This window comes from Pelmatolapia mariae, linkage group LG3_W (assembly GCF_036321145.2).
Source record: "Pelmatolapia mariae isolate MD_Pm_ZW linkage group LG3_W, Pm_UMD_F_2, whole genome shotgun sequence".
NCBI lineage: Eukaryota > Metazoa > Chordata > Actinopteri > Cichliformes > Cichlidae > Pelmatolapia > Pelmatolapia mariae.
In genome coordinates this window covers 88,578,090-88,604,586 of record NC_086229.1, presented here as the reverse complement: position 1 = coordinate 88,604,586, position 26,497 = coordinate 88,578,090, and the positions used below count along the sequence as shown (strand labels likewise).

The following is a 26,497-nucleotide window of genomic DNA, read 5'->3' as shown; positions in this document are numbered from 1 at the left end:
CAACCACTGTTACCTTTCTGTACCTGTTTGCCCTTGTATCACAAGTGTAGGACCAGTGCAACGTTCAGACTTTTCATTGTCATATATTTAAATGTTTACAGCTGTAAACTGACGACGTATGAACCCTGCTTCTGGGTCCATTAAGGCTGTTGTGTTTTTAACATGTTTAATGCTTTGTATCTTGTTCTATTTAATCTGAACAATCCCCTAACAAAGAGCAGTGATCACTGTCAGTCCTCCTGTTTTTTATCACCACTAATTATTTTAAAGCTCAGTTTTTAAAACCTTACGATGTAGCTACAGCCCAGCCTATGCAGCAGTCTATTAATGACCAACCTCATATTGTTAATAGATTATCTCAGTTGTTCTCCTGACTGAAGTTTTGTCTATTTAATGCATCCTGCCATGTGATTGCATTTATCCCTGACCATTGGGAACCCTCATGATAACTTTTGAGTGGAAAAAAGTTACAGAGTTCATCCTCCAGCTTAACTGTGTTTATATTATGCTAACCGTAGCTGTGTAGCTAGCCAACAAGTAGCACATCATTATACACCCAAGAGCACCTGGCTGCAGCCACTGTGGAGCTCCACAGTAACCGGATACACGTGACCTCCACACTAACCGGAAACACGTGACCTCCACAGTAGCCGGAAACACGTGACCTCCACAGTAACCGGAAACACGTAACTTCAGTTAAATCGACTTTAACAGCGAAAACTAAATTGCGTTCTTGTTACTATTGATGCTGCTGAGAAATGGTTTTACGTGGGTTTTTTTTAACACTCTGGGTTTGTTCAGAAAAATTCAACATCCCCTAAATTGTTCGTGGCCAAAAGTATACAGTGGTCCCTCGCTATAACGCGGCGCACCTTCCGCGACACTCGCTGTTTCGCTGATTTTTTTTTTTTTTACAGCACATCGTGTTGTGCGTTCTGATTGCTGTAGACCATTGTCAATCAATCTAGTCCAGTGTCTCCTGTACAGGAGCGGTCCCTAATAGGTCCACGGACCGGTACCGGTCCGTGAGTCCTTTGGTACCGTTCCGCGAGAGTTGAGGCTCCGGTGTGAAATGTATGGTTGTAGTTGTGTGTCTTATTTTGAAAGAACTATTTACGCGTTACCATAGCGACCAGGGAGCATTAAGAAGCAGAGAGGAGGATGTCACTGTGATTGTTGTTGGCGCACAGCTCAAGTCACCTTTATTATTATATTTACAAAATACCACAGTTTCTTTTTTATTCTTTTGTTGTATTTATCCGCGACACCTTAAAGGTCGTTCCCTGAAAATATTGTCTGACATTAAAGTGGTCCGTGGTGCAAAAAAGGTTGGGGACTGCTGCTGTACAGTACAGAATGCGTTTAGCTTGTCGAATTTACATAAATCTTCGATCGCTAGCAGTGTAACTCTGAAGTGCTGTACTGTATGTTTGTAAGTTTTCTCCCAAACAAACACAACAATGCCGACGAAACGTTTTGCACCCTCAAATGCACCTTTTGGTTTCATTCCATAATACTGGACTATGTTTCTACGAAGGTTTGAACTCTAACAGTGTTTGAACAAAAGAGAAAAGTGTGAAAATGTTCATGCCTGTCTGAGAAAAGTGTATAAAGCATGTAGTGAGGGGTTTTACAGTCTTAACATCTATAATAATTGTAAAAAATAAAGTTGGCTACTTCATGAATTTCACCTACCGCGGGTTATTTTTAGAACCTAACTCCTGCGATAAATGAGGGACCACTGTATTATTAATAGTATAGTCTGGGACATCTAATTGATTAACATCAACATTGATTATTATGCACTGTTATTTTTGTTCAAGGAGAGCAAAAAATATAAAACTCTCTCAGCTTGTTTGTTGCCAAAAATGGCCACTTTTTGTGTATGTTCACAAAATGCTATAAAATGTATATTTCTTAAAACATTTATCTACTTTTACCGACGTGACTCTTTAAAATAGCACCAGTCCTTTTCATCAAAATCAAAATTGTATCTAAATTTTTTACTCTTTATAGCCAGTTAGGTTATATATTACCATTAACTTTTCAGATAAAACGGTGATAAAGTCCTAATGTTTTCATGAAACCTCCTTTTTTCCCCATCTGAGCATCGGGGAAAAGGCTGTCTTGCAATTGGTGAGGTCACTAGTGTGTGCCCCATTTCTTCCAGGATCACTCTCTTTATAGGTTTTAGTGGACTCCTAGTACTGTGAAGTGGTTTCATGGTACAAAGGCATTGTATTCCAAGATCTGGGAGATTGTAGAAATGAGCAGTGATGCCCTTCCTACCATCTTTCCAGAAAAATAAGTGATCTGGAAGTTGTTAGGCTTACTTACAGCAACAGCACTTTCTGCACCTGCATAAACTCCCGGACACATTTACTAACAGTGTTTGTTGCTGTATGTGCTGCAGATTTGAATTTTTTATTAATATATATTTTGTTAATATTTTGGCTATGGTGTCTTGTTATGAAATGTAAGTAAAAGAGTAAAAGTGTTTTTAGCATGTGCTTCAAAGCTAAGTTTGACTGGGAAACTCAAATCTCAATAGCCAGTATCAACAAAAATTCACTGCAGCCTGTGTAATATTTGATGCGTCATTATTTATTTCAGTCTATCTTGCAAATACATATTTGCGTTGCAATGTCATGCACAAACACACACAAGTATTAGATCCTTAAGATCAAACCTATGTCATTCTTTTGGTCCACTGCAGTGTAGTAGTCGAAAAAAAAAAAAGAGAAGTCAAGTGGCCACAAATGGCCAGGATAGAGCCCAGAGGGTTAATGCGTAAAATGTATAAAAATATTATTGATTACAGGGTAATATATTAATGTTAATATCAACAATAAGCTTTTTATTCTGAAGTTACAAGTATAAACAATGCTGTTGCATTTACACTTAATTTTTTTACTATAACTATGGACATGGAAACAAGTGAATATTTAACAATAAGTTTAACTGGAATTCTGTACACTGAAAAACAAACAACAACACATAAAAAACACAAACAAACAGCCAGTGACTTCATCTGTCCATTAAATGTCAAACATCGCATTGACCCGTAGTCCCTGCTCATCAGCACAAGCTTTTAAAAAGAGCTCCATGTCCTCTGCAAACTGAAAAACAAAGAGGAAGAAGTCCCTCTACACAAAAACACTGCAGATGACAAGCCAGGCAAACATCTATTTGAATGCCTCCTCATCATGTGAGCCTTGAAGATTTTCTTTAAGAAGACTAAGACCACAGTGAGGGCGTTTCATTTTCAAGGACTTTCCACAAGCCACAGTTTCATTTAGCACAGAGGGTAGAGCACATGAATGTTCTACCAAAGAATCAGAAAATGTTTAGATACTGGAGACAAGACATTAAGAGGGAGATGGGGCTCCTCGGAGAGTTCAGTGGGGAGCAGTCCTGAATGCTGACATGAGAAAAATTGCCTTGCCATATCCCCACGCTGTATGACTGTCATGTTACAGACAGGGCAGTGAAAGTGCACCGGTATATCATTTTGTCTGTAAGAGAGAGAAAAAAACAAAACAAACAACAACATGTAATTTAAATGTAGTTGTATAGAATGCAATCAGTTTATCTAACAATCGGATTGTACATATTAACAAAAATATCCAAGCCAACCCTCAATAATGAAAGCAAAATGGTATGGATCACAAGAGCTGTCAGGAAATGTGGTGAACAGGAAAAAAAATATTTAAGGAAAACACGCTTTTTTCTCTCGCTGATGAATGCACTGAACTGTACAATGTGAAAAGCAACTTTTAAGTCAACAAAGAGACTGCAGAAGTGCTGAAAAGAAGAGCATATTTATAACTTTAACTATGAGGTATATTTAATACCAACATACCTTTGAAAGGCAAAGCATTTTTAATGTGTCCATTTATATGCTCCTCAATCTTTGCGTTGACAGTAGGGCTGAAAGTGGGGCACAGAGGGCAGTGAAAGAGTCTTCTGCAACATGTTGTGCATTCCTGCAATTCTGGATTGGAGGCAGAACTCCAAATTGATGAGCATCTAAAACAGAGAGGAAAAACAGATAAACACCATATACACATTTAAGTTCAGGTTTTAGCAGAAATAAAACGTTACAGTTAGCATGTAAGAGATTTGTGGAGAAAATTCTTTACAAAAACATAATTTACAAAACACTTTTATTTGTGGCATACATATCTATTGACATATAACAGACAATTTAACAAAGGCTAACTAAAATCTGGGCAATAAAAAAGCAGAACAGAATGGAATAGAGAATATTAGTATTTATACATATATAAACCTCTTTGTGACGACCTTGTTACAATGTTTTTGCAGGTGGAATGAAAGACATGAATAAAGTGCAATATGCAGTAAATGGAACAATGTGCATTGATGTTACAGATAGTGAAAAGTAGTTCAATAACAAGCAAAAAATAAATACGTTTGAAACTGACCACTAAATGCTAACCAGAGGTGTCAAAAGTACACACATTCCTTACTAAAGTTTAGATACTTCGGAGGTATGACCGTTGTTGTAACGCTAACAAAGTGCCAAAGTAATCAGTGTAAGCAAACTAGATGATTCCTAAAATTATATAATTATTAACGGCAAAAAAAAATTATACATGAAAGACTCTGTCCCAACCTTTACGATCCACTTGCAAGATTTCCACAGTCGATGATCCACGCAGGAACGTATTTCTGCCTACTGTGCAGGTCACGTGTTTCCGGTTACTGTGGAGGTCACGTGTTTCCGGCTACTGTGGAGGTCACGTGTTTCCGGTTACTGTGGAGCTCCACAGTGGCTGCAGCCAGACCCTTCTCTATACACCAGCTAGCCCAACTTCAGTAATCCTACAAACGTCACTGCTGTTTAGTTTTCTGTCTTTATTTATGTCGGAGGTGATAGCGAGCTGTACGTTTTAATTTCTCAAAAATCCCTCAGTCAGAACATGGTATACCATCTTTAGATGGAAACTAGTGAGCTAACTCAATGCTAACTTCATAAATTCTGTTTTGGTAGATAATTGGATGTTAAAATTAATTGTTACACCTGGTAGAGCAGCCACACTGTTCATTTTATTACAGACGAAAGAATTTAGACAGTTTTTAACTCTGAGAGAAGCTGCAGTGTTCGTTTGACTTTGGGACCTAAAGTGGAGTTTGGATCCAGAAACGGCTAATGATGTCAAACTTAAAGACCGTATTTCTTTGACTCAGTTTTGTTCCACCTCTTTGCTCTCCAACTACCTACCTGAACTTGGTCAGGATTGAAGTCCATTTGTTGCATTCGGTTGTTCAGGACTGAGGATTGACCTGTCAGAAATTTTAGCTAACATTAGGTCAACATTTGAGACCTACCGAAAGGATCATTGTAGATGATATCTAACTGCTTCATCTTCTACGATCAGACATAACATTGACACCAACTGTCTAATATTGTGGTAGTTCATCTTTTACTGCCAACGCGTGAAATGGACACGCATGCAGAAGTTGCAGTAACATACAGTACAAGTAGAAGGAGTAATTTTATTTCAACCACACATGAAAAATAATCACGAGAAAGCAACACTGTTACAGCGGGAAATGACGTTGTGTTTTATGGAACGGACCCAAATTGCAGACACGGGAGAAATGAACTGGTGTCTAAACAAAAAACATTATTGCAGCTGATACAAAAAACAGAAAAAAAAAGGCGTGGCAAAACAAGGGTGAAACTAAACTGAAACCTAAACTGGGATAATGACGATGGACAAGAACATGAAACTGGACAGGAACATGTGAGAACGTAACTATGAAACAAACCAAACATGAAACAGAGCATTAGGAAAAAACTCACAGACTTGACGTGACTCGACATAAAAACAAACAGATGACCCAACAAAGAACAGAACGAGACAGAGGACTTAAATACACAGAAGGGTAATGAGGGAAGTGGAAACACCTGGAGAGACACAGCTGACACAAATGAACATGATGCCACAGGGGGATGTGAAAAAAAACACACTGAACATGGAAACACTGGTCTCTTCAAAATAAAACAGGAAACATGGAGAGATGTAGACATGACACTCAAGCTTGACAACATGGACACAACACAAACATGAAACACATGATAGACTGGAAAGGAAACATGACACATAAACCAAGGAGACATAGGTGATAATATTGGCTAAACTAAAACTCAACTAGACCTTAAGTAAGAATAACACAAGAGCTTATAATCACATACTAAACATAAGAAAATCAAAAATACAAAACAAACTCAAAATGCTGGGTCACAGCCCCAGCCCCTGACAAACACGTTTACACGTAAATACATATTAGCCATCTAGCTTAAACATTTCTGGAACAGAAGGACCCTGGAATGTACTTTATACTTTCGCTGCTAATTAGCAACTTCTTGGCTATAAATATATACCAAAAACTTAGCAAGAGGTCCTTTAAGCTCTGTGAGTTATGAGGTGGAGCCTCAATTAATCAGATTTATTTATCCAGCACATCCTACAGATGCTTGATCGCTTTGAGATCTGGGGATTTTAAAGGTCAACTCAACACCTCGAACTCGTTATTGTGCTACTCAAACTATTTCTGAACTATTTTGGCAGGGTACATTATCCTGCTGAAATAGGCCACAGCCATCAGAGAATACAGTTTCCATTAAAAAAGGATGTGTATGGTCTGCAACAATGCTTAGGGAGGTGGTACGTCTCAAAGCAACATCCACATTAATGACAGGACACAAGATTTCCCAGCAGAACATTGCCAAAGCATCACACTGCCTTCATTTGCTTGCCTCCTTCCCATAGTTCACCTGGTGACAGGTGTTCTCCAGGTAAGCAAGGCACACACACCTGGCTGCCCATGTGATGTAAAAGAAAATGTGATTCATCAGACCTGACTGTGATTGTTTGCTTAGCCAAGGAGACTCAACATGCAAGTTTTCTTCAGGGTTTAAAGTCAAAATACACAAAGGATGTTTTACATTTAAAACATAAACCCTCCTTCCATTGCTTCGTGGTCCAGTTCTGATAACCATTGTTGGCACTTTGGCAGTGGACAGGATCAACATGGGCACCCTGACTGATCTGCGGCTATGCAGCCCCATACTCAAATAAATGTGATGCACTGTGAAATCAGACACATTTCTATCAGAACCAGGATTAGCAGTTTGAGGTACAGTAGGACATCTGTTAGATGGGACCAAAAGGACCAGCCTACACGCCCCACATATATCAGTGAGCTTTGACCACCTGCGAATCGTGACAAGAGCTGCAGTTTTGCAGATGCTCTGACCCAGTTGTCAAGCCATCACAATCTGGCCCACAACTCAGACTCACTCAAATACTCACACTTGCCTATTTTTCCTGCTTCTAACACATCAACTTTGAGAGCAAAGTGTTTAATTGCTCCCAAATATCGTGACACTCACACGTATCACTTCACCTGTTAGTACTTATAATATTATGCATGATCAGATTATATTATTCATACAAATAGCAGACACTTCCATTTTCAATATGATGAATAATAAACAAATAATTATGTATGTTTTTTTAGATGCAGATGTTTTATGCAGTCTCAAAGTTGATTTGAACCAGAGCTTTAAGTGAAAAATTTCATTTGAAAAGTGACGTTTTTATATGATACTGGGACAATCAGTGTGGAGCTTGAATGTTCTTCTTGTATTCATGTACTGTGTAGGGTAATAGATTAACTCTAGTTTATTTCTTTAATTTGGTACCAGAACAACTACATTTCTTTATTATCTAGAGTTAAGCTGAATTCTCTGACACACACAATACTGTCACTAACAGTCACTCGGGTCTGTGTTATCACTGGATTGAACATGCACACACATATAAAGTCAAGCTTTGAAGGTCTTTCAATTTTTATTGTGGTTTATCTTCAGTAACATATGATTTACAAAAAATCTTATAGAACATTTTGTTGAGAGAAGAATTTAGAATAGTGTAACATTACAAAAATCATTTACCAGCAGAAAAATCAAAACAATGTTATTGTGATTATGACCCCCCCCCCCCCCCCCCCAAATAAAACAGAAACCACAAACGCATGTATTATATTTTATCTGCACACCACAAACAGCACAAATAATCTACGAAAGAAAGAAATGTTCAAATCTGAATTTTATTCTACAGTTAACCTCAAAAGAAGAACTTTGTGTCTTAATAACAAATGAAACACATCCAGTTTTACTGTTGTGTGTACTACTGTAGCCTCACACTGTAGTACGCACATTCACTCCAGGTCTGATCTCTCTGACTTTTTGATCGGTTGCACAGGTTGACAGTTGAAACAGCAAAAATGAGCTTTTCTGATGTTTGGAAACCCTAAAAACAAGAAACGTATTAAGAAAAATATTTCCAAAGATGGATTTTTCCGTAAGTAAAATAAAACTGAACAGTATTAACTCACCTTTGCATCTGCTCTGGAAGGGATTGCTTGAGACTCTGCGGCATAGAAAAAAAAAATTAACATTCCAAATTCTAGAAGAAGTTGTGAGCTAAAAGCAAAACAGTTATTACCTGAAGATTCACAGCCACAGTTATCGCTCATACACAGTAAGAAAGCCAGCAGTACACTCAGGATGGAGGTAAATGCAAAGGCACCACTCCAGAAAGTCCAGAAAGAAGCACGATTATCTGCATAAAGTGACACATCAGACACAGATTTGCATCCATTAGTTTTTTTGGTTTTAGAAGTGTGAATTGAAACAACTTTCACGAAGCTCAGTCATAATGTTATTTACCTTCAAAGTCCAGTTTTGTCCCACTTCCAAACAGTATGTGTCCACATGAGGCAACAGCACAGGAATGGGTACAGGAATGAGATACGTTTCTGCTCTTCACTGGCAGGTTGTAAGTGCAGTTGTATGTTTGTTCGTTCTTCTCACACTGATCGTTCCTGCCTCCATGGGTGTAAAGAAGTCCTGGGTAAAAATCTCCAGAGTCTTTGAACCAGTAAACACTATGATCTTCATCACAGGTCCCAGTGTGTACTGTACAGTTCAGAGTCACAGAGCCTCCTGGCTGGATGGTCTCAGATGCTGACTGCTGCACTAAAGCTTTGATGTTTAATCCTGAACCTTTTACACTGACAGTAGTGCCTTCTGCAAATTCTAGGACTAAAGAAACCCGCCTTGCACAGTAGTAAGTACCTGAGTCTGACTTCTGCAAGTCTGTTATATACAAGTGGTTTTTCCCTATTTCTGTATCCAGGGTGAAGCGTGGATTGTTCTTGAATTCATCATGAAAAGTCCCATTTGCTTTAAATACATACTGAGTAGAGATGAGCTTTGGTTTCTGTCCAAGACTCTGCTTGTACCAGTAGAACCTTGTTGCATCGTTGGCTTCATAGAAACATTGTAAAGTCAAGCGTTGACCAACAATAGCTGATACAAACTGTCTCTCTTGCTTATGAGTTACCGAGAAATTCTGTTGAGTCAACTGAACTGATAGGGAATGAGACAACGCAGACACAGCATTAATTTTACAGGAAACATTTCATTAACATATGTGTATAGAGGAGCAGTCATAACCAATGGAAGAGTGAAGAAAATCATAACTCACCTATATTTCCCAACATCAGACATGTCACATAGAAAACAAAGTTGGGAGGTGTCATCATGTGCAAACCTCTGTGTTAAATGAAATGAACCTTGACTTTTTCCCACTCTTTAGAAACAAGACAGCTTTTGATTGGCCATTGCAAAGTCATGTGATCTGCCCCCAATATGAAATGTGTCTTCTGTGCGTTTTACGCAGAGGGTTGTTTCCTTTGATACAATGATATAGCGACAGTTCCATAATCTTTTGTGTCATGTTTTGTTTTTTATATTTTCAGTCTAAAACTGATCATTATAAAGAGTGTAAACACAAGTGAGGACACACAGTGCAACTTATTTCTGTTCATCATTTACAGACTCAGTACGTGTACAAAACAGGCATCAGGCACTTGCTGGATGTTCGCATGATATCGATCTCTTTGTGACAGTATGACTGACACACTTTCCATGCTGCCCAGAGGAGGCAGACTGTAATGAGGTCTGTATACACTTTTTTGATGCTTTGAAAACTAAAAATAAATATCCACTCACTTTCATTGTAGAAGTGAGATAAAAGCAAATGTAATATGGTAAGTTTGGACAGGCATTTGATCTTGCAATCCCCTCACTCTTTATGTTAACATGTAGCTTCTGGAATATGTTTTTTAGCTAATTATTTAGCTGCCTGAAATGGACTGTTGGTACAGCGCACATTCAGGTAACAGTATGAAAATAACTGTTACCTGATATTTCTTTCAGGTAGCATCTATTTTTGGTGGAACACCCAAACATTATCCTAAAAACAACAACTGGCTACTTAAAGAGGCAGAAAATAAATAGCAAAGGGGTTGAGATGCTGTGCTGTTTCAGTAGTGCCTCATGCATCAAAAATGAGCAAACACAGATTCAAAAGCAAGTTCTTTCTGGAAGCTTATGTCATGAAAGTTTGCCACAACTCCTTCAGTCCTCCGCCTGTTATTATATTAATGTTTTGTGCGCTGAAAACCAGGGCGTCATTGCCTTTTAGGAGAAGGAGAGATTATAGGAGTGAACACGGAAAATCAGGATCCCTGTAACTTGTAACTGGCTTACTGTCCGCAGTACTTGCAGTGAAGCTAATGCCCAACATATTGCTTTGCTTTCCTTTGAAACACATCAGTGGATGACTGAGACCCTTATATTTAAAAGCCAGTCTGGGAAAGTCCCTCCAGAATGCTGTAGAATAGCATCAGACAGAGTGGTCCATTGTCTTAGTAGCAGTGACAAAGACACCCCCAAAATAAAGAAAAAGAAAAAACATGCAGCAGGCTAGTCCTCATTGCCTTAGTTTCATTGCAGCAATTCAATGAATGCTCAGCACTTTGTATGGCCCCCATGTGCTTGTATGCATGCCTGGAAATTCTGGGCCATACTCCTGATGAGATGATGGATGATGTCCTCCTTCCAGATCTGGACCAGGATATCACTGGGCTACCGGACTGTCTGTGGTGCAACCTGGTGGTGTCAAAAGGACTGAAACATAATGTTCAAGAGGATTGAGGTCAGGCCAGTGTAAGTGAAGTCAGTGGTATCAATTCCTTCATTCTCCAGGAACTATCTGCACACTCTCGCATTGTTGTGCACCAGGAGGAACCCAGGACCCACTGCACCAGTGTAAGGTCTAAGAATGAGTCAGAGTATTTCATCCCAACACCTAATGACAGTCAGGTATCCAAAAGTAACTGCCTGTCTCCTCTAATCTCTTCCTTGCTCTTGAAACTGTGTTGGGAGTGAGCAAGTATTGATGTGCCATCCTGGAGGAATTGGACTACTTGCGCAATCTTTACAGTCCATGTATCACCTCATGCTACCATTAGTATAGCATATAACATTATGTATTACTGCTGACCCTGGCCAAATGTAAAACTAGTGAAAAAACAGTCAGAAAAGATGAGGACATTGCATTAACTCGCTTGTGTGCACACTGTAGAATAATCCCACCATGTGAATAGAAGCCGTCGGTTCAGCATACGGATGACAAATGGTAAGTAAATGATGTTTATTTTAGGACAAGCAAATTGTTGTTTATAGTGACAATTGCAGAGCTGCACAGTTTGCAGTGCATTTATACATTTTGCAGTTTTTAATATATTCTTTGAAAAGAGAAATGCAGTTTTGCGTGTATCGTCTAACATACATAGCTGTCAGTTTGTGCCATGCGTATGCCGATCTGACAATGTATGTTGACTGGACAGAACACCAACTTGTCTACTTCTCATAGTGCATGTGTCAGTTTTTTCCCAGGTAAGAGATGCATACACAATCTGCATTATCACTGGATTGAACTTGCACACACATATAGAGTCAAGGTTTGAAGGTTTTTAAATATTTTATTGTGGTTGAGCTTCAGTAACATAAGATTTACAAAAAAAATTTTTGTCCGGAGACAAATTCAAAATAAATTGAAGTTACAAAAAACATTACAAGCGAAATTAAAAAAGACATCGTGAACATGACCCCACAGGAAAAATAAAACCCTAAAAGTGAAAGTATTATGCTTTATAAAGAAAGCGTGTTATTCAAGCATGTTTTAGCTGAACACCACAAATAAACAATAAAAGGAAAAATTGTGTCTAAATAGCAAATGAAACACGTTCAGTTTTACTGCTCTGTGTACCACTGTAGCTTCACACTGTAGTACACACACTCAGTCCAGGTCTGATCCCTCTGACTTCCTGACCTGTTATCCAGCTTGACACTTGAAGGAGCAAAAAGGAACTTTTTTGCCTCTTGGAAATCCTGACAACAAAAGATTTATTAGCTTATATTATCTTATCATATTATTAATATCGGAGGTTGATTTAGGAATCATGGCAACTGACCAGTATTAACTCACCTTTGCATCTTCATTGGAGGCTCTTGTTTGAGACTCTGCAAAATAAATATATATATATATATAAATAACATTCAAAATTCTGGAATAAGTTTTGAGGTAAAAACAAAACATTAGTTACCTGAAGATTCACATCCACAGTTTTTGCTCATCATACACAGTAAGAAAGCCACCAGTACACTCAGGATGGAGGTGAATGCAAAGGCGCCAGTCCAGAAAAGCGAGAGAGGAACACCAACATTATCTGCATAAATTCCACATCAGAAATAGATTTTCATTACATTACATTTCAGAGGTTAGAATTAGAACTACTTTCAATAAACTCACTCATGATGTTACTCACGTTCAAAGTCCAGCTTGGTCCCGTTTCCAAATAGTATGTGTCCACATGAGGCAACAGCACAGTAGTAGGTCCCAGCATGAGAAACACTCAGGTTGCTTATTGGCAAGCTGTAGACACAAGTGTGCGTTTGTGTGCTGGGTTTGTTATCACACTGATCATTTCTGCCCAAATGTGTATAAATGAGTCCAGGATGGGATTCGTCTGAGTCTTTGAACCAGTAAACACTGTGCTCTCCATCACAGGTTCCAGTGTGTACTGTACAGTTCAGGGTCATGGAGCCTCCTGGCTGGATGGTCTCAGATGCTGACTGCTGGACCACAGCTTTGATGTTCACGCCTGAACCTTTTACACTGATGATGATGTTCTCTAAAAAGGTTAACGTGTATAAATAGTAAACACAGTAGTAAGTAGCTGAGTCTGAACATTTCAAATCTCTGATTGTCAAGTGATATTTGCCATCTTGTGTATCCAGTGTGAAGCGTGGGTTGTTCTTGAGCTCTTCATTAGAAGAGTTGTTCACATTATATTTGAAAAAGTGAGAGATGATCTTTGGTTTTTGTCCCAGATTTTGCTTAAACCAGAACACTCTTGCAGACCTGTCACCATCATGGAAACATTTTAATGTCAGGTTTCCACCAACTTGAGCTGATATGAAACGAGACTCTGGATGTTCAGATGAGAACATTTGTGCCTCTGTCACTGTAGTGGAATCAAAGAAAAAGCAAATGTAGAATCAATTCAATATAATGATCTCACAACACCTTAAAAGAAAGACATAATGAGAATTATAATGGAACTTACCCATTCTGCCAAAGAACAGGCACAGAAGACAAAAGGCAAACACACAAGACACCATTGTGGTGAGATTCTCATGTAAAATGAAGGTTACTGATAGCTGCTCCACTTTTGAGAGGCAAGAATGTGTTTGATTGGCCAGCCAGAGGTGACACAGTATCTACTGTATGGAACTCACGATCACGTGTTTACTGCAGCCTGTAGTATGATATCTAAGATGAATTACACGGTCACATAAAGCCTGTGTGTGAATATTATTAATCGTAATCATCATTAAATATGTTATATTAACCAGATCAAAGCAGAAGCTGAGGTCCTTTTATCTTCAGTATTTTTATTGTAATAGTTCAACCTCTTTTTTCAGCATATCCCATGCTGTGATTAAAGCACATTCAATTCAAAATGCATATTTAGTATGTAGGATACTGACTATGGCAGTGAGCCCAGCGTAGGTAAGAAAAACAGCATCATCTGGGTCCAGAAACAGTGAGTATTAGGAATATTGGCATAAATCCTTGCACCCCAGATTTTGGTGTTTAGCATTAACGTTCTATATAATAATATGGTAGCTCTGAAGTTGCATAAATGCAATTTAAATGGTCATTTTTATCGTTTTTACTCAGTTTACCTGCATCTGTGTGAAATTATTTTACTCTGCATTGTACTGCTTGTTAAATAATAACTGATATATATAATAATGGTTTTGCATTCCAGGTGAAAGCAGTATTCTGAGCTCATATAAGCCGTAGCACGGAGTACATATGACTTGTTGAAAACTACAGTTTTTTGCTCTTTACATTAGGTGGTCCTTTGGTCGTGAGATATTTGTGAGGGTAAGAGTACATCCTGCTAAAAACCACAGAGGCTGTTGCATTGATGCATCTAAACAGAAAAATGGTAAGAGGCACTGTGTTGTCAGCATCTGAGCCCTGCCGAAAGGATCATTGTACAGTCCCAATCAAAAGTTTAAGACCACTTGAAAAATGGCAAAAAAATCTTATTTTTCATGGTTGGATCTTAACAAGGTTCCAAGTAGAGCTTCAACATGAAACAAGAAAATATGGGAGTGAGACAAAACATTTTTTGAACATGCAATTTACTGAAAACAATGCATAATGCAACAGTTTAAGACCACATCCCCCAAAACGCAGTAAAACCCCTGAACCATAAGTGGTCATATGATAAAAAGATGAGGAGGATAAAAAATGTTGGTGGCCTCCACCTTTACAACCATTCCTGTTTTGGAGGTTGTCTTATCATTGCCTCTCTAGGGCACCTGTTGTGAATTTCATTAATGCCAAAGTGCCTGAAATTTATCAACAACACGCTCTGCTACCTCACTGTGTGGATCAGTATCCCAAAAGTTAACCTGATCCTATACTCTGATTAAAAAGTCTTTGTGCCACCTCGTCTCAAATTTGATGTTCCAGCTGATTCATATGACTGGCTATTGTGTTTTAGATTCTACTATACTATGTTGTAAATCACCACGGCAGACCCGATGGCATGAACATGCTTTGCAGCACACTTTATTAGCACTCACACAGTTGCTGTAACAGTACTCTCAACGGCTGCAGCTCTCCCGCTGCCAGCCATACATATCACTGACAACAACAACAAACACGGGACCCAGTACAATATTTAAGTCAGCAGTGATTGCAGATGCAGTGCATCCGCCTTCCCTGCACGGCACCGCATGGAACGCCCCGCCAAATATGTGTTAAAAAGACTATCTGGAGATAGTGTTACTAGTTGGACCATGGTCTTTGAGTCTCTGTGGTTATGGATTTGACTGGGTGGACTGTATCTTTAATTAATATTTTTTGACCAATAAGTGCTCAGTACAGTACATTTCAATGCAGTAACCTTAGTAAGTGGCTTCAGCCACAATCACAATGACAACTCTGACAAAGAAAATTGTACCTATTCACTGTTTACAGACCTCACTTCCACTAATTAGAGTTGCTGAATTAAACTTCTACAGACTGTGTTGCTGGGGGATTTTGGTGACTGTTTTAATTTTTTTTCTCTTCTCCCTTTCTATTTTTTAATTATCTAATAAAAAAAATATATGATCTGCTGTGTGGTACACTAGTTTAGATGAATTTAATTTCCCTGTTATTTAGCTATCTGTGCATTTTACCCCTACAGTTTTGTGAAGGATCTGGACCCCACACAGCATTCAGGTGACTGTTTTGGTGTCTTTTATTTAGTGCACAGAAATGTTCCTTTGTGGTTTGGCACCAATATCTTTTCCTGGCAGTCAGCTTTGCAGCTGACTAAACACTCGACATACCTTCATCTCAGGTCGCCGGCTTCACTAAAAGGAAGGAGACCTTGCTAACACAATCATCTCCACCTGCCCCATCAGCGTTCCTAGCACAGCCCCCTGAGCCCACTGCAATACCTCTGCACTGCAGCGGAGCTAGAGACCACACCTCTGCCACAAGTTTATCGATTACTAACCAAGCTTGTAACATAGCACCACTCTCTTTTGCAAATATGGTCACTGGCTTACAAAAAAACATCTCAAACCCCCCCCTGGCACTTCTAGAACTGCTATATGTTTGAGTGTCTGTGAAGGTTCTCAGTGATCCAGGTCGTTATAGTCTATGGAGCTTCAAAAGAAAAGCGTCTGGACTTGGTTTGAAAGAAGAGTCAAAGAAGCCATCTATGTCCACTGTGAACGACCATCTTTGAACAGAGGTAGTGGTTTACGACACCAACCGTCTGCCATCTATAAACCAGTTTTGAGATCCCTTCCCAGACGCATGCATTACTTCAATACATGAATAAACACTTTTCACTCTTCAATTAGCACACCTGTAATATGATCAATATGACAGAACTGACCCGGGTAAGTAGGTGGATCTCTTGTAGCAAATATGGCTTAGTTATAATTGAATTAAATTGAAATAATTGAATGACTGTATTTCATCCTAGTTATAATAAAAGTGGATATTCTGTTTCCCCTGCAGTCTGTACACCAATGGTTAAAAGGCCTGATTTCTTTGTCAGTTTATTTTACTGTTACTTGTGGATGGAGTAGGTGAATGGCATTTGTCCTCCAGTACGTATGTGTGACAAAGCCAGATAAACCAGTAGTGTGAACTGAAGACAAAAATGACTACTGCTGCATAAGGTGAAGCCTTTCACTGGTTCACACACTATCAGGGCACATTCCTCACACACATCCTCTCAAACTGGCAGTCAGTGCTGCTGCTGTCCTGCATCGCTATCTATTGTTTGAATCTCTATATCAAGCATTTTTATAAGGAGTAGTTAGTTTGGGGCATCTGCTGCTGTAATAAATCAATAATTTAAACCTGAGTTGTCTGACTGAAATAGATTTATGCGATTATCAATGGATGTGCAGGGTAATTACCTGTGAATCACAAAGGAAAAACAATTACCACTTGTTTCTCTTGTGAAACTTGTGGAATATTAACAATGAATCCACCCCACTAAATAGTAGATGGGCTGGTAATTTCCACTCAAAGTGCATCCTTCTGGAAGTGTCACAGCCGGGTGGGCTGGTGTGTTTGTGGAGTGAACCCAAAAGAAGACACTGGAGAAATAACCTGTTTCAACAAAAAGCGAGCCTTTATTACAGCTAATACAAAAAAAGAGAACAACAAGGCGAAATAAGGGCGAAACTAAACCTAAACTGGGACTGAACACTGGCACAAATGATCATGACGCCACAAGGGAAGCAAAGCTAAACATACTGAACATGGAAACAAGATTTTCAAAATAAAACAGGAAACAAGGAGAGACATGAACTAGGACACGCAAGCTTGACACAACAGACACAGAGAGGGAGACACAAGGGAAACCTACATAGACAAGGAGGTAACACATGACAGACGGAAAAAGACTCAAAAACAAGGAGACATTGACGATAACCCAAACTTGGCTAAACTTAAACTAAGATGAACTAATAATAACCCCAGAACATTATCTCATAAGTAATCAAAAAATACAAAATAACTCAAAAATGGTGGGTCAGAGATCCAGCCCCCTGACAAGAAGTCTCATACATTTAATGAAGAATATTCAGAGAACACTTTTATCTTCACTAAGCATTCTTCTAGTATTCACACTCTGTAACTCTGTTACACTCTGATGGATACATTGGAGGCAACTCATGGTCCAGTGTCATGGAGAAGGATGCTTCAGCATGTGGACAGGAATACCTGGGTAACTAATCTTCCAATTGGCAGACAAACCATTCTACCACCTGAGCCACAGCAGCAGCAGAAAGAAAGAGCATACATTTACAGTATGCCATACAGGTAAATCACAAATGCAGTTCCTAAATGGGAATCATTCCAATTTAACCAGTATGAAACTACAACAACATCTATGTAACAAGATAAGACTGCAGCCATTTCAAGGAGATTCAAAGAAATAACTACATGATGTACAAATATCCATCTTTATTTGTTTATATCCGAGTAAACACACTCATCGTCGGTGTTATTTCTCTGTGTTCTTGATCTCTTGGGGATTTTAATGCTTAAAGCAGCATAATGAAGGCTGTCAGCATGCTGGTAACCCTGTTGAAAATGCGTAAAAGTAGATAAGAACATGATTTCAGATTTAAACAATGGCCATAACACAGAAGACTGTAAAACGTTTGTTGAAGAGTGCTTTAACGAGTCATTAAAAAAAAAATATTCACCTCTGAACTTGTTGTTGCGGGGCCTGAAAATCTTGCTTGAGATTCTGTTTGTGAAACATTGATTTAATTGAAAAGCCAACTTTAGCTAAAACCGGTCTAAGCCGTTACCTAAAAGACTCCACTTACCTGTCGATTGGTGTCTGTTACTTTTGTTTATCTTGTACAGCAAGTATCCCAGTACAACACTGAGGATGGAGCTGAATGTCAAAGTTCCGCTCAAGAAATACACCAAACCCTGAGAATTAAACGTGCCTGCAAGACACCAGAAACAGAGCGTTTTCTTGTCTATATCTTTAAATATTGATAAAGTGAGAAACAGGTAGAAAAGGTTACTCACCTTTAGGCTCCAGCTTGGTCCCGTTTCCAAATACTATGTGTCCACAAGAGGCAACAGCACAGTAGTAGGTCCCAGCATGAGAAACACTCAGGTTGCTCATTGGCAAGCTGTAGACACAGGTGTGTGTTTGTGTGCTGGGTTTGTTATCACACTGATCGTTTCTGCCCAAATGTGTGTAAATGAGTCCAGGATGGGATTCGTCTGAGTCTTTGAACCAGTAAACACTGTGCTCTCCATCAGAGGTTCCAGTGTGTACTGTACAGTTCAGAGTCATGGAGCCTCCTGGCTGGATGGTCTCAGATGCTGACTGCTGGACCACAGCTTTGATGTTCACACCTGAACCTTTTACACTGATGATGACGTTCTCTAAAAAGGTTAAAGTGTATGAATACTGAACACAGTAGTAAGTAGCTGAGTCTGAAATTTGCAAATCTTTGATTGTCAAGTGATATTTGTCATCTTGTGTATCCAGTGTGAAGCGTGGGTTGTTCTTGAGCTCTTCATTAAAAGAGTTGTTCACATTATATTTGAAAAAGTGAGAAATGATCTTTGGTTTTTGTCCCAGATTTTGCTTAAACCAGAACACTCTTGCAGAAACGTGAGCATCATATAAACATTTTAATGTCACTTTTCCACCAACTTGAGCTGATATGAAACGAGACTCTTGATGTTCAGATGAGAACATTTGCGACTCAGTCATCTGAACTGTAGTGGAATTGAAGAAAAAAACAAATGCACTTTCAGTTAAACGTAAAAACCTAACAACAAAAAAATCTGAATCCATAATAATGGAACTTACCCATTTTTCCGAATAACAGGCACAAAAGACAGAAGAAAAACACTGAAGACACCATTGTGGTGAGATTCTCGTGTAAAATGAAGGTTACTGATAGCTGCTCCACTTTTGAGAGGCAACAATGTGTTTGATTGGCCAGCCAAAGGTGACACAGTATCTACTGTATGGAACTCACGATCACGCGTTTACTGCAGCCTGTAGTGGAAAACACAGTATGATATCTAAGAAGAATTACACGGTCACATATAGCCTGTTTTTTGGAATGACAAACAGATCTAAAAGTATTGAAAGTGGAGTTTGGTCTACATTAGGTTTGTTATACTGTATAAGTGGGATCAAAGCAGAAGCTGCTCTGATCCAGTTGCATTTGATTTTCCAGTTTAATAATGATGTGTTTTTCATTGTAATAATTGATTCTCATTTCTAGCATATCCCATGCTGTAAAACACATTTCATTTAAAAGATGTGATGAGTAATAATTTGAGTATACAGAATTAGGATTCCAGCAGTGAGCTCATTGTGGATAACAATAGGGTAAACCAGAAAACAGCAGCACACGGCCCAGTAAGAGATCATTAGGAATATCAACATGAATACATTCACACGGGATTTTGGTATTTTATGTTCAGGATTATAATATCTTTGCTCTTAAGTTGCATGAATGAAATGTAACATTTGTAATTTATCTTATTTTACTCTGTACTCTACTGCTGTTTGAATAATGATTATCATACATCATTTTCAATAATGGTTTTGCATTCCGGATAAAAGAACTATTCTGAGCTCATGAGTTGCAGCACGAAATAAACGTGACCCGTGGAAAACTACAGTTTTTGGGTGTTTACAGCAAGTGGACCTTAGGTCGTGATGTATGTGTGAGCGTAACAACACATCCTGCTGAAACCACAAAGGCCGTTGCACTGACACGTCAAAACAGAAAAATGGTAAAAGGCATTGTGTTTGACAGGATGCACCCACTTTTAGCTCTCTGTGCCTGTTTGTCATAGACTAAAATGTTTACAGTAAAGACATTTTAAATTTGTGTCAAAGCTGTCTGTCAACGATGTTTTGCTAAAACAACATGACCAATGGGATTTACTTGTTGTCATCCTTCAATTGACAATAATTTGTCAGCTCTCCTTGTCCTATTTTAACTGACTCTGCTGTCAGACCACGTGCCTGAACTTGGGTCACCTTTTAAGGCCACAGGTTTGTTGCTTTTCTTCACACATCAGTATCCAGGATTTCCCCATCCTCTAACTATCAGCCATAAACAGTTTAATCTTTTTTAACAGTCAAAGCACTTTAGACTATAAGTTATATTATTGGAAGTGCTTCACTCTTTCTTATGCAATTCAACCTCAACATGGACTATTTTTTCCCAAATCCATGCTAATGTTCCTCACTCTCAACTAGTCCGACTTGAAAAATGTTGTCCCCTAAATCGTTCTCTGCCCAAACAAAGCAGTCATACCACTTAATAAGAATCTGGCTTTGTACCTGCCAATAATAATAAGCACATCGTTTCCTTCATGTAAAATTCCAATTTGATATCTGCAAATACTTGCAATCGACATAACTGGTAAATAGTTCACATTATTCGACTGGGCATATTCTTTTGCTGAAACAACCTCTCCTCATTTCAGCATATTACCCCTGATCATTTGTTCTGCAAGAGATTCAGTAGTGACCTCTCACATGGCATACCTTCTTAAATCTTGATGAGGTTATCCTTCCATGTGCCAGCAAAAAGTAGTCGTATTGACAACAAATATTTACTGTAATCCTCCTTTACACACCCAACCCAGTGCAGGCTTAACTAGGATTATCCGTGAAGTTGAGAACAAGAGACTTGGTGTTAGTGAGAATATTCACCATGAGGTCTAGAGAAAAGGTTAGGTGCTATCCATCTATTAAATTATTTTTGCAAGCTAAGTTGCAATCTAAAGCAAAATGGAGGAAAAACTGAAAATACAATGCAGTCATAGTTTAGGACTTATTAATATTAAACATAGCTCAGAGCTAGTTATTACTTTATGACGGGCATTTAAATGAACTATCCTGTACAAAACGTGTAGTGCTAGGTATTGGCTGCATTTTTGGGGCAATAGTTGTAAATAACTTTGCTGTTTCCTAAATTTGAGCATAAGTTTTTAAAATTTAAGATTTATATCAATTGCGCTAATACAGAATGTCAAAATTAAAAAAAATAACAGTGGATTCAGACATGTGAGTTTGTGCTGAAAAGAATGATACCAAACAAGGGAATATAAATAGTTTTTAATGGTGAAAAATGAAGGTAAAATTAAAAGTAGTCAAAAATGGCCAATTATACCCTGGAACCCAATAAATCATGAAAAATTAGGTTTAGATTTTCAGTCAAAAATTTCTTCATGACAGTGCAGATTTGTGCCATTTTTTGTAAATTATTTCTAAATTAAAAAAAAAAAATACACATCTGTATGTGTAAAGAAATGACTCTGATTTTGCCATCCCATTTGATTTTCCTGCCACTCTAAGAAAATTTCTCTAGATCCACTCCTGCTTGGGACCTTATGTATTTAGGATAACAGATTAAGTCTAGTTTATATATTTAACTTGGCATTAGAATTACTACATTTCATGATCCATTCTCTTGAAGAGACAAGCTTGGCTTAATTTGCTCATACATAATAATAATGGTAAATGGCCTGTATTTGTATAGCGCTTTACTAGTCCCTAAGGACCCCAAAGCGCTTTACACAACCAGTCATCCACCCATTCACACACTGGTGATGGCAAGCTACATTGTAGCCACAGCCACCCTGGGGCGCACTGACAGAGGCGAGGCTGCTGGACACTGGCGCCACCGGGCCCTCTGACCACCACCAGTAGGCAACGGGTGAAGTGTCTTGCCCAAAGACACAACGCCAGAGACTGTCCAAGCCGGGGCTCGAACCGGCAACCTTCCGATTACAAGGCGAACTCCTAACTCTTGAGCCACGATCGAAATAATAATCACAATAATAAGACATGTTATCACTGAATTGAATTGGCACACAGATATTGTCTCAAGCTTGAAGGTCTTTTAGTCTTTATTATGTTTATTGAGCTTCAAAAACATTAAATTTACAAAAAAAAAAAAAAACCTTTAAAAGACTGTTGGCAGAGAATGAGGATTAAAAAATAAGTGAATACTGACATTTGTTTCTCATGGTTGCTACATTATTGTGATATATTGTATATATTGTATATTGTGAACATGATGCCACAGAAAAAAGAAATACTACATTTCAAACACCGTGTCTTCTCTGCGTACTAATGCTTTACACTATAGTACACACATTCACTCCAGGTGTGATCCTTCTGACTTCTTGATCTGTTGCGCAGGTTGACAGTTGAAGATGGAAAATAGAGTCTTTCTGCCTCTTGGAAACCCTGGCAACAAAATACTTATTAATAAAAATATGTCCACAGATTGACTTTTGCGTAGAAAAAAGGTAACTGAATAGTTACTGGTAATACATCACCATTGCATCTGATTTAGGGAGACTTGCTTGAGATTCTACAAGAACAACAAAAGTTTCTTATGTTTAAAATTCTGGAATAATTTGCAGGTTAAAAAAAAACCTAAACATTAGTTACCAGGAGATTTGCAGATGCATTTCTTGCTGATCGCACACACTGAGAAAGCCAGCAATACACTCAGGATGGAGGTGACTGCAAAGGTGCCGCTCCAGAAAACATTATCTGCATGAAGTCAGACATCAGAAACAGAGTCCTCATTTACAGGTTTTTTTTTTTTTGTTTGTTTTAGACAACTGGGTGGGATCTACTGTGGTTTTAGTAAGCTCAGTCTTAATGTTACTCACGTTCAAAGTCCAGTTTTGTTCCATTTCCAAACAGTATGTGTCCACATGAGGCAACAGCACAGTAGTAGGTCCCAGTATGAGACAGATTCAGGTTATTCATTGGCAAGTTGTAGACACAGTTGTGTGTTTGTTCGTTCTTCTCACACTGATCATTCCTGCCTCCATGGGTGTAAAGGAGTCCTGGGTAAAAATCTCCAGAGTCTTTGAACCAGTACACACTGTGTTCTTCGTCACAGGTCCCAGTGTGTACTGTACAGTTCAGAGTCACAGAGTCTCCTGGCTGGATGGTCTCAGATGCTGACTGTTGGACCACAGCTTGGACGTTTGACTCTGCATCGTTAACAATAACAGTAATGCTTTCTGAAAATGTTAATCTGTATAAATAAGAGGTCATACAGTAGTAAGTGGCTGAGTCTGAAATTTGTAAATCTCTGATCATCAAGTGGTTTTTGCCATTTTCAGCATCCAGTGAAAATCTGGGATTATTCTTGAATTCGCCAAAAAATGTGTTATTTTTTTCATATATGTAGGAGTAAGAGATGAGCTTTGGTTTCTGTCCAAGAGGTTGTTTATACCAGTAAAGCCTTGCAGCAACCTCACCTTCGTAGAAACATTTCAAAATCAAGTTGTCACTCGTTTTACGTGACACAAAAACGCTCTTCTGATGACCAGATGAGGACAGCTCTAGATCAGTCAAATGAGCAGAATTGAAATATAAAATAAAGCAAATGTAAGGCAAAAGTGAAAGAATTCAATATTCTTAGAGAGGAGAAATGAACCTACAAGACTTAGGAACAAACACACAACTCACCCAGAGTCCCAGATAACAGTATTGCAAAATAAAAAGCCAGCAGTGAAAAAGCCATTGTGCAGAAAATTGCTGTGTGAAAAAAAGGAAGGAAAAAACCCTCTTTTCTACTCTTTATAGGCAGGACTGTGTTTGATTGGCCGACTAAATGTGACGCTGCGCTGTATGTCCTACTTAGGAAATGCAAAGTGCTCACTGGAAACCATAGTATCACGTTTTGTTTTTTCTAATAATAAATGCTGACATTGTGAGATGCCTATTAAGCACAAAATTTTTAAAAAGGGTGAAAGAGCATAGTAACTCTCATTTATGTTCTACAGCCTAGAATAGAATAATAAAAAAGTAAAGTGAAAGTGGTGGATTTTGCAAAAGTTGCCAAATTGAATTTACTGAAAATTGGTGGATTTTTTGGGACAATATCTGTATCACTGTTAAACAGGCCATTGGCCTTGGGGAAGCATATCCTTAGGAATTTTTTATACAAAAACGAATTACTTATATAGTGTAGTTTGCAGCATAAAACAAGTAGTTTGTTTTAAAACTGCAGAATTTGATGTTATACTGCTGACATAATAATCTAAATATGAACTTACATTCACTTTATACGCTGATGTTTATATTGGCGTTTTTGAGTGTTTCCTTGGTCTTGCCTCTACAACATTTTTGTGTCTGCATAATACTAAACATCCTGTCAAAAACAGTAAATGGCAGTGCACTGACAGAGGAAAGAACGTATGATTTCAGTCAGTTTCTAAGAATTTCTTTTTTTAAAAGTCAGAATCAGGTCATATCCTGCTTGTAACCACAAAGATCACACAATAGATAATACGGCCAAGTAGTTACACATTACTAAAGCCTGTCTAAGCTTAAAGAGATCTTATCTTTAGACCGAAAACCACGATTTAAAGACCAATATCAAAAGAATATTTCCAACTTCACAATGCATCTTCAATAAGATTCTTAAAAACAAAAAAAACCACAAAGCTCTGGTTTGAATCTTTGCGCTAGAGTAAACAAATTCCTCCTCTGATCTCGATTTGTTGGATGACTTGAATTCACAGCTACATTACAGAGGTTGTTTGAACTTTAACAAAAATATAACAGCTATGTCTGAAAAAGAAGAGAATATGTGCAATTTGTCTTGCAATGGGGAATACCTGGGGTATTCACACAACTCTTTTTAATCCTTTTTAAGTATCTCAAATCCAACCCGGTCTTCAGAGTACTCCTCACAGCAGCTGAGCAAAAGACACTGAGGTGAGTTTAAGCATGAATCACAAATGGAACAGCTTTGAAACCACATGTAGTGGAGTGATTTGGCACTTTGTGAAAACTCCAGTTTAAGTAGCCAGGGTGAAGTTGGCTGCAAGACAGGAAAACTAAGTGGGAATTCATTACAACGTTCTTCAAATCTGAAGCGTAGTTTTGGTCTTCTCTTGCAGCTGGTTCAGTGAATTTAGTTCAGAAAGTGATGAAACCAGCAGTTTATGAATCTGTGAGATTTCTGCTTTCAGCACCCTATGGCATGATTGTGTACGTGGGATTCGCACTTTGTGTTTACATCTTTTTACGCAATCTGTTTACCTGCTCTTTAACCATTTGCTGTTTTACAGTAGCTGTGTTTTGTGGTTTTGTGAGCTTTTAGGTGAGATTCTGACGTTTCTGTGGATATCACACGCCTATATTTAAATAACAGATCTGGCGGTACATTCCAGATGTTCTCCCTCTCTCCCCCAGTAATGGGGGCAGTGAGTTTCAGTGGATTAAATACAGAACTAAAGATGGAGTGAAATATAAAATAAGCTTTTATCGCTGTCTGTTTAAAATAAATAAACGTTCAAAATAATCCAAGGGAAAACAGAAAAAATACAAGGAAAAAACAATAAATGCAAAGTAATGAGGTTAGGGGAAATAGGATGGAAACACAGCAGTAGCAAATCAGGGATAATGAGACATGGGAAGTTATTCAGTACAAGGTACGTAGGACTATCAAAATAAAACAGGAAGTAACCAACAAGGGAATATCTAACACAGAGGCTGATATTTAATGGGAGACGCAGGGAATCAGATAAAAAAAAACTCCAGGGATCATTACAATCACTTAAAAACCCATAATATTAAGGTACAAGAACTAAAGTAGCCACCCTTTGCTTTGTTGACAGCACTGAAAACCCTTGGCCTTCTCTCAAGGAGCTTCATGATGTAGTCACCTGAAATGGTTTCACTTCACATTTGTGCCTTGTCAGGGTTTATTTGTGGAATTTCTTGACTTCTCAATGGGTTTGGGACCATCAGTTGTGTTGTGCAGAAGTCAGGTTGGTACACAGCTGACAGCAGTCAGATAAGTAAGGAGAAACGACAATCCATCATTAGTTTAAGAACTTAAGTTTGGTCAGTCTGGAAAATTCCTAAAACTTTGAATGTGTCCCCGAGTGCAGTCGCAAAAACCAAC

At 38.4% G+C, this 26,497-nt stretch overlaps 4 protein-coding genes and 1 long non-coding RNA gene across 7 annotated transcripts; all 5 read right to left on the bottom strand.

Moving 5' to 3' along the window:
- Window positions 1–3,249: 3,249 nt before the first annotated feature.
- Window positions 3,250–4,713, bottom strand: LOC134619866 (uncharacterized). Its single transcript, XR_010092057.1, has 3 exons — window positions 4,637–4,713; window positions 3,863–4,029; window positions 3,250–3,515 (listed from the first exon to the last, which is right to left on the bottom strand). It is a non-coding gene; the product is annotated as an uncharacterized LOC134619866 (long non-coding RNA).
- A 3,509-nt stretch (window positions 4,714–8,222) lies between these two features.
- LOC134624055 (immunoglobulin kappa light chain-like) lies at window positions 8,223–9,642 on the bottom strand. The gene is made up of 4 exons (XM_063469041.1): window positions 9,585–9,642; window positions 8,765–9,466; window positions 8,541–8,657; window positions 8,223–8,347 (listed from the first exon to the last, which is right to left on the bottom strand). The coding sequence occupies exons 1-4, from the start codon at window positions 9,640–9,642 to the stop codon at window positions 8,223–8,225; spliced, it is 1,002 nt and encodes a 333-aa protein (XP_063325111.1).
- A 2,557-nt stretch (window positions 9,643–12,199) lies between these two features.
- On the bottom strand, window positions 12,200–13,630 carry LOC134624054 (uncharacterized). Its single transcript, XM_063469040.1, has 5 exons — window positions 13,576–13,630; window positions 12,775–13,473; window positions 12,553–12,675; window positions 12,435–12,469; window positions 12,200–12,337 (listed from the first exon to the last, which is right to left on the bottom strand). Exons 1-5 carry the CDS (start codon window positions 13,628–13,630, stop codon window positions 12,200–12,202), a joined length of 1,050 nt encoding a protein of 349 aa, XP_063325110.1.
- A 4,378-nt stretch (window positions 13,631–18,008) lies between these two features.
- Window positions 18,009–19,393, bottom strand: LOC134624053 (uncharacterized). Its single transcript, XM_063469039.1, has 5 exons — window positions 19,390–19,393; window positions 18,591–19,295; window positions 18,380–18,505; window positions 18,254–18,297; window positions 18,009–18,128 (listed from the first exon to the last, which is right to left on the bottom strand). Exons 1-5 carry the CDS (start codon window positions 19,391–19,393, stop codon window positions 18,009–18,011), a joined length of 999 nt encoding a protein of 332 aa, XP_063325109.1.
- Window positions 19,394–22,532: 3,139 nt separating this feature from the next.
- Window positions 22,533–24,114, bottom strand: LOC134619831 (uncharacterized). Of its 3 annotated transcripts, XM_063465668.1 has the most exons (6): window positions 24,049–24,114; window positions 23,838–23,921; window positions 23,238–23,567; window positions 23,011–23,115; window positions 22,896–22,930; window positions 22,533–22,803 (listed from the first exon to the last, which is right to left on the bottom strand). In XM_063465668.1, the coding sequence occupies exons 1-6, from the start codon at window positions 24,101–24,103 to the stop codon at window positions 22,684–22,686; spliced, it is 729 nt and encodes a 242-aa protein (XP_063321738.1). In that variant the 5' UTR covers window positions 24,104–24,114; the 3' UTR covers window positions 22,533–22,683. The 3 variants fall into 3 exon arrangements, with proteins under 3 accessions (XP_063321738.1, XP_063321730.1, XP_063321740.1); XM_063465660.1 differs by having other exon boundaries at window positions 23,238–23,921; XM_063465670.1 differs by lacking the exon at window positions 23,838–23,921 and having other exon boundaries at window positions 24,049–24,111.
- Between the last annotated feature and the right edge of the window lie 2,383 nt (window positions 24,115–26,497).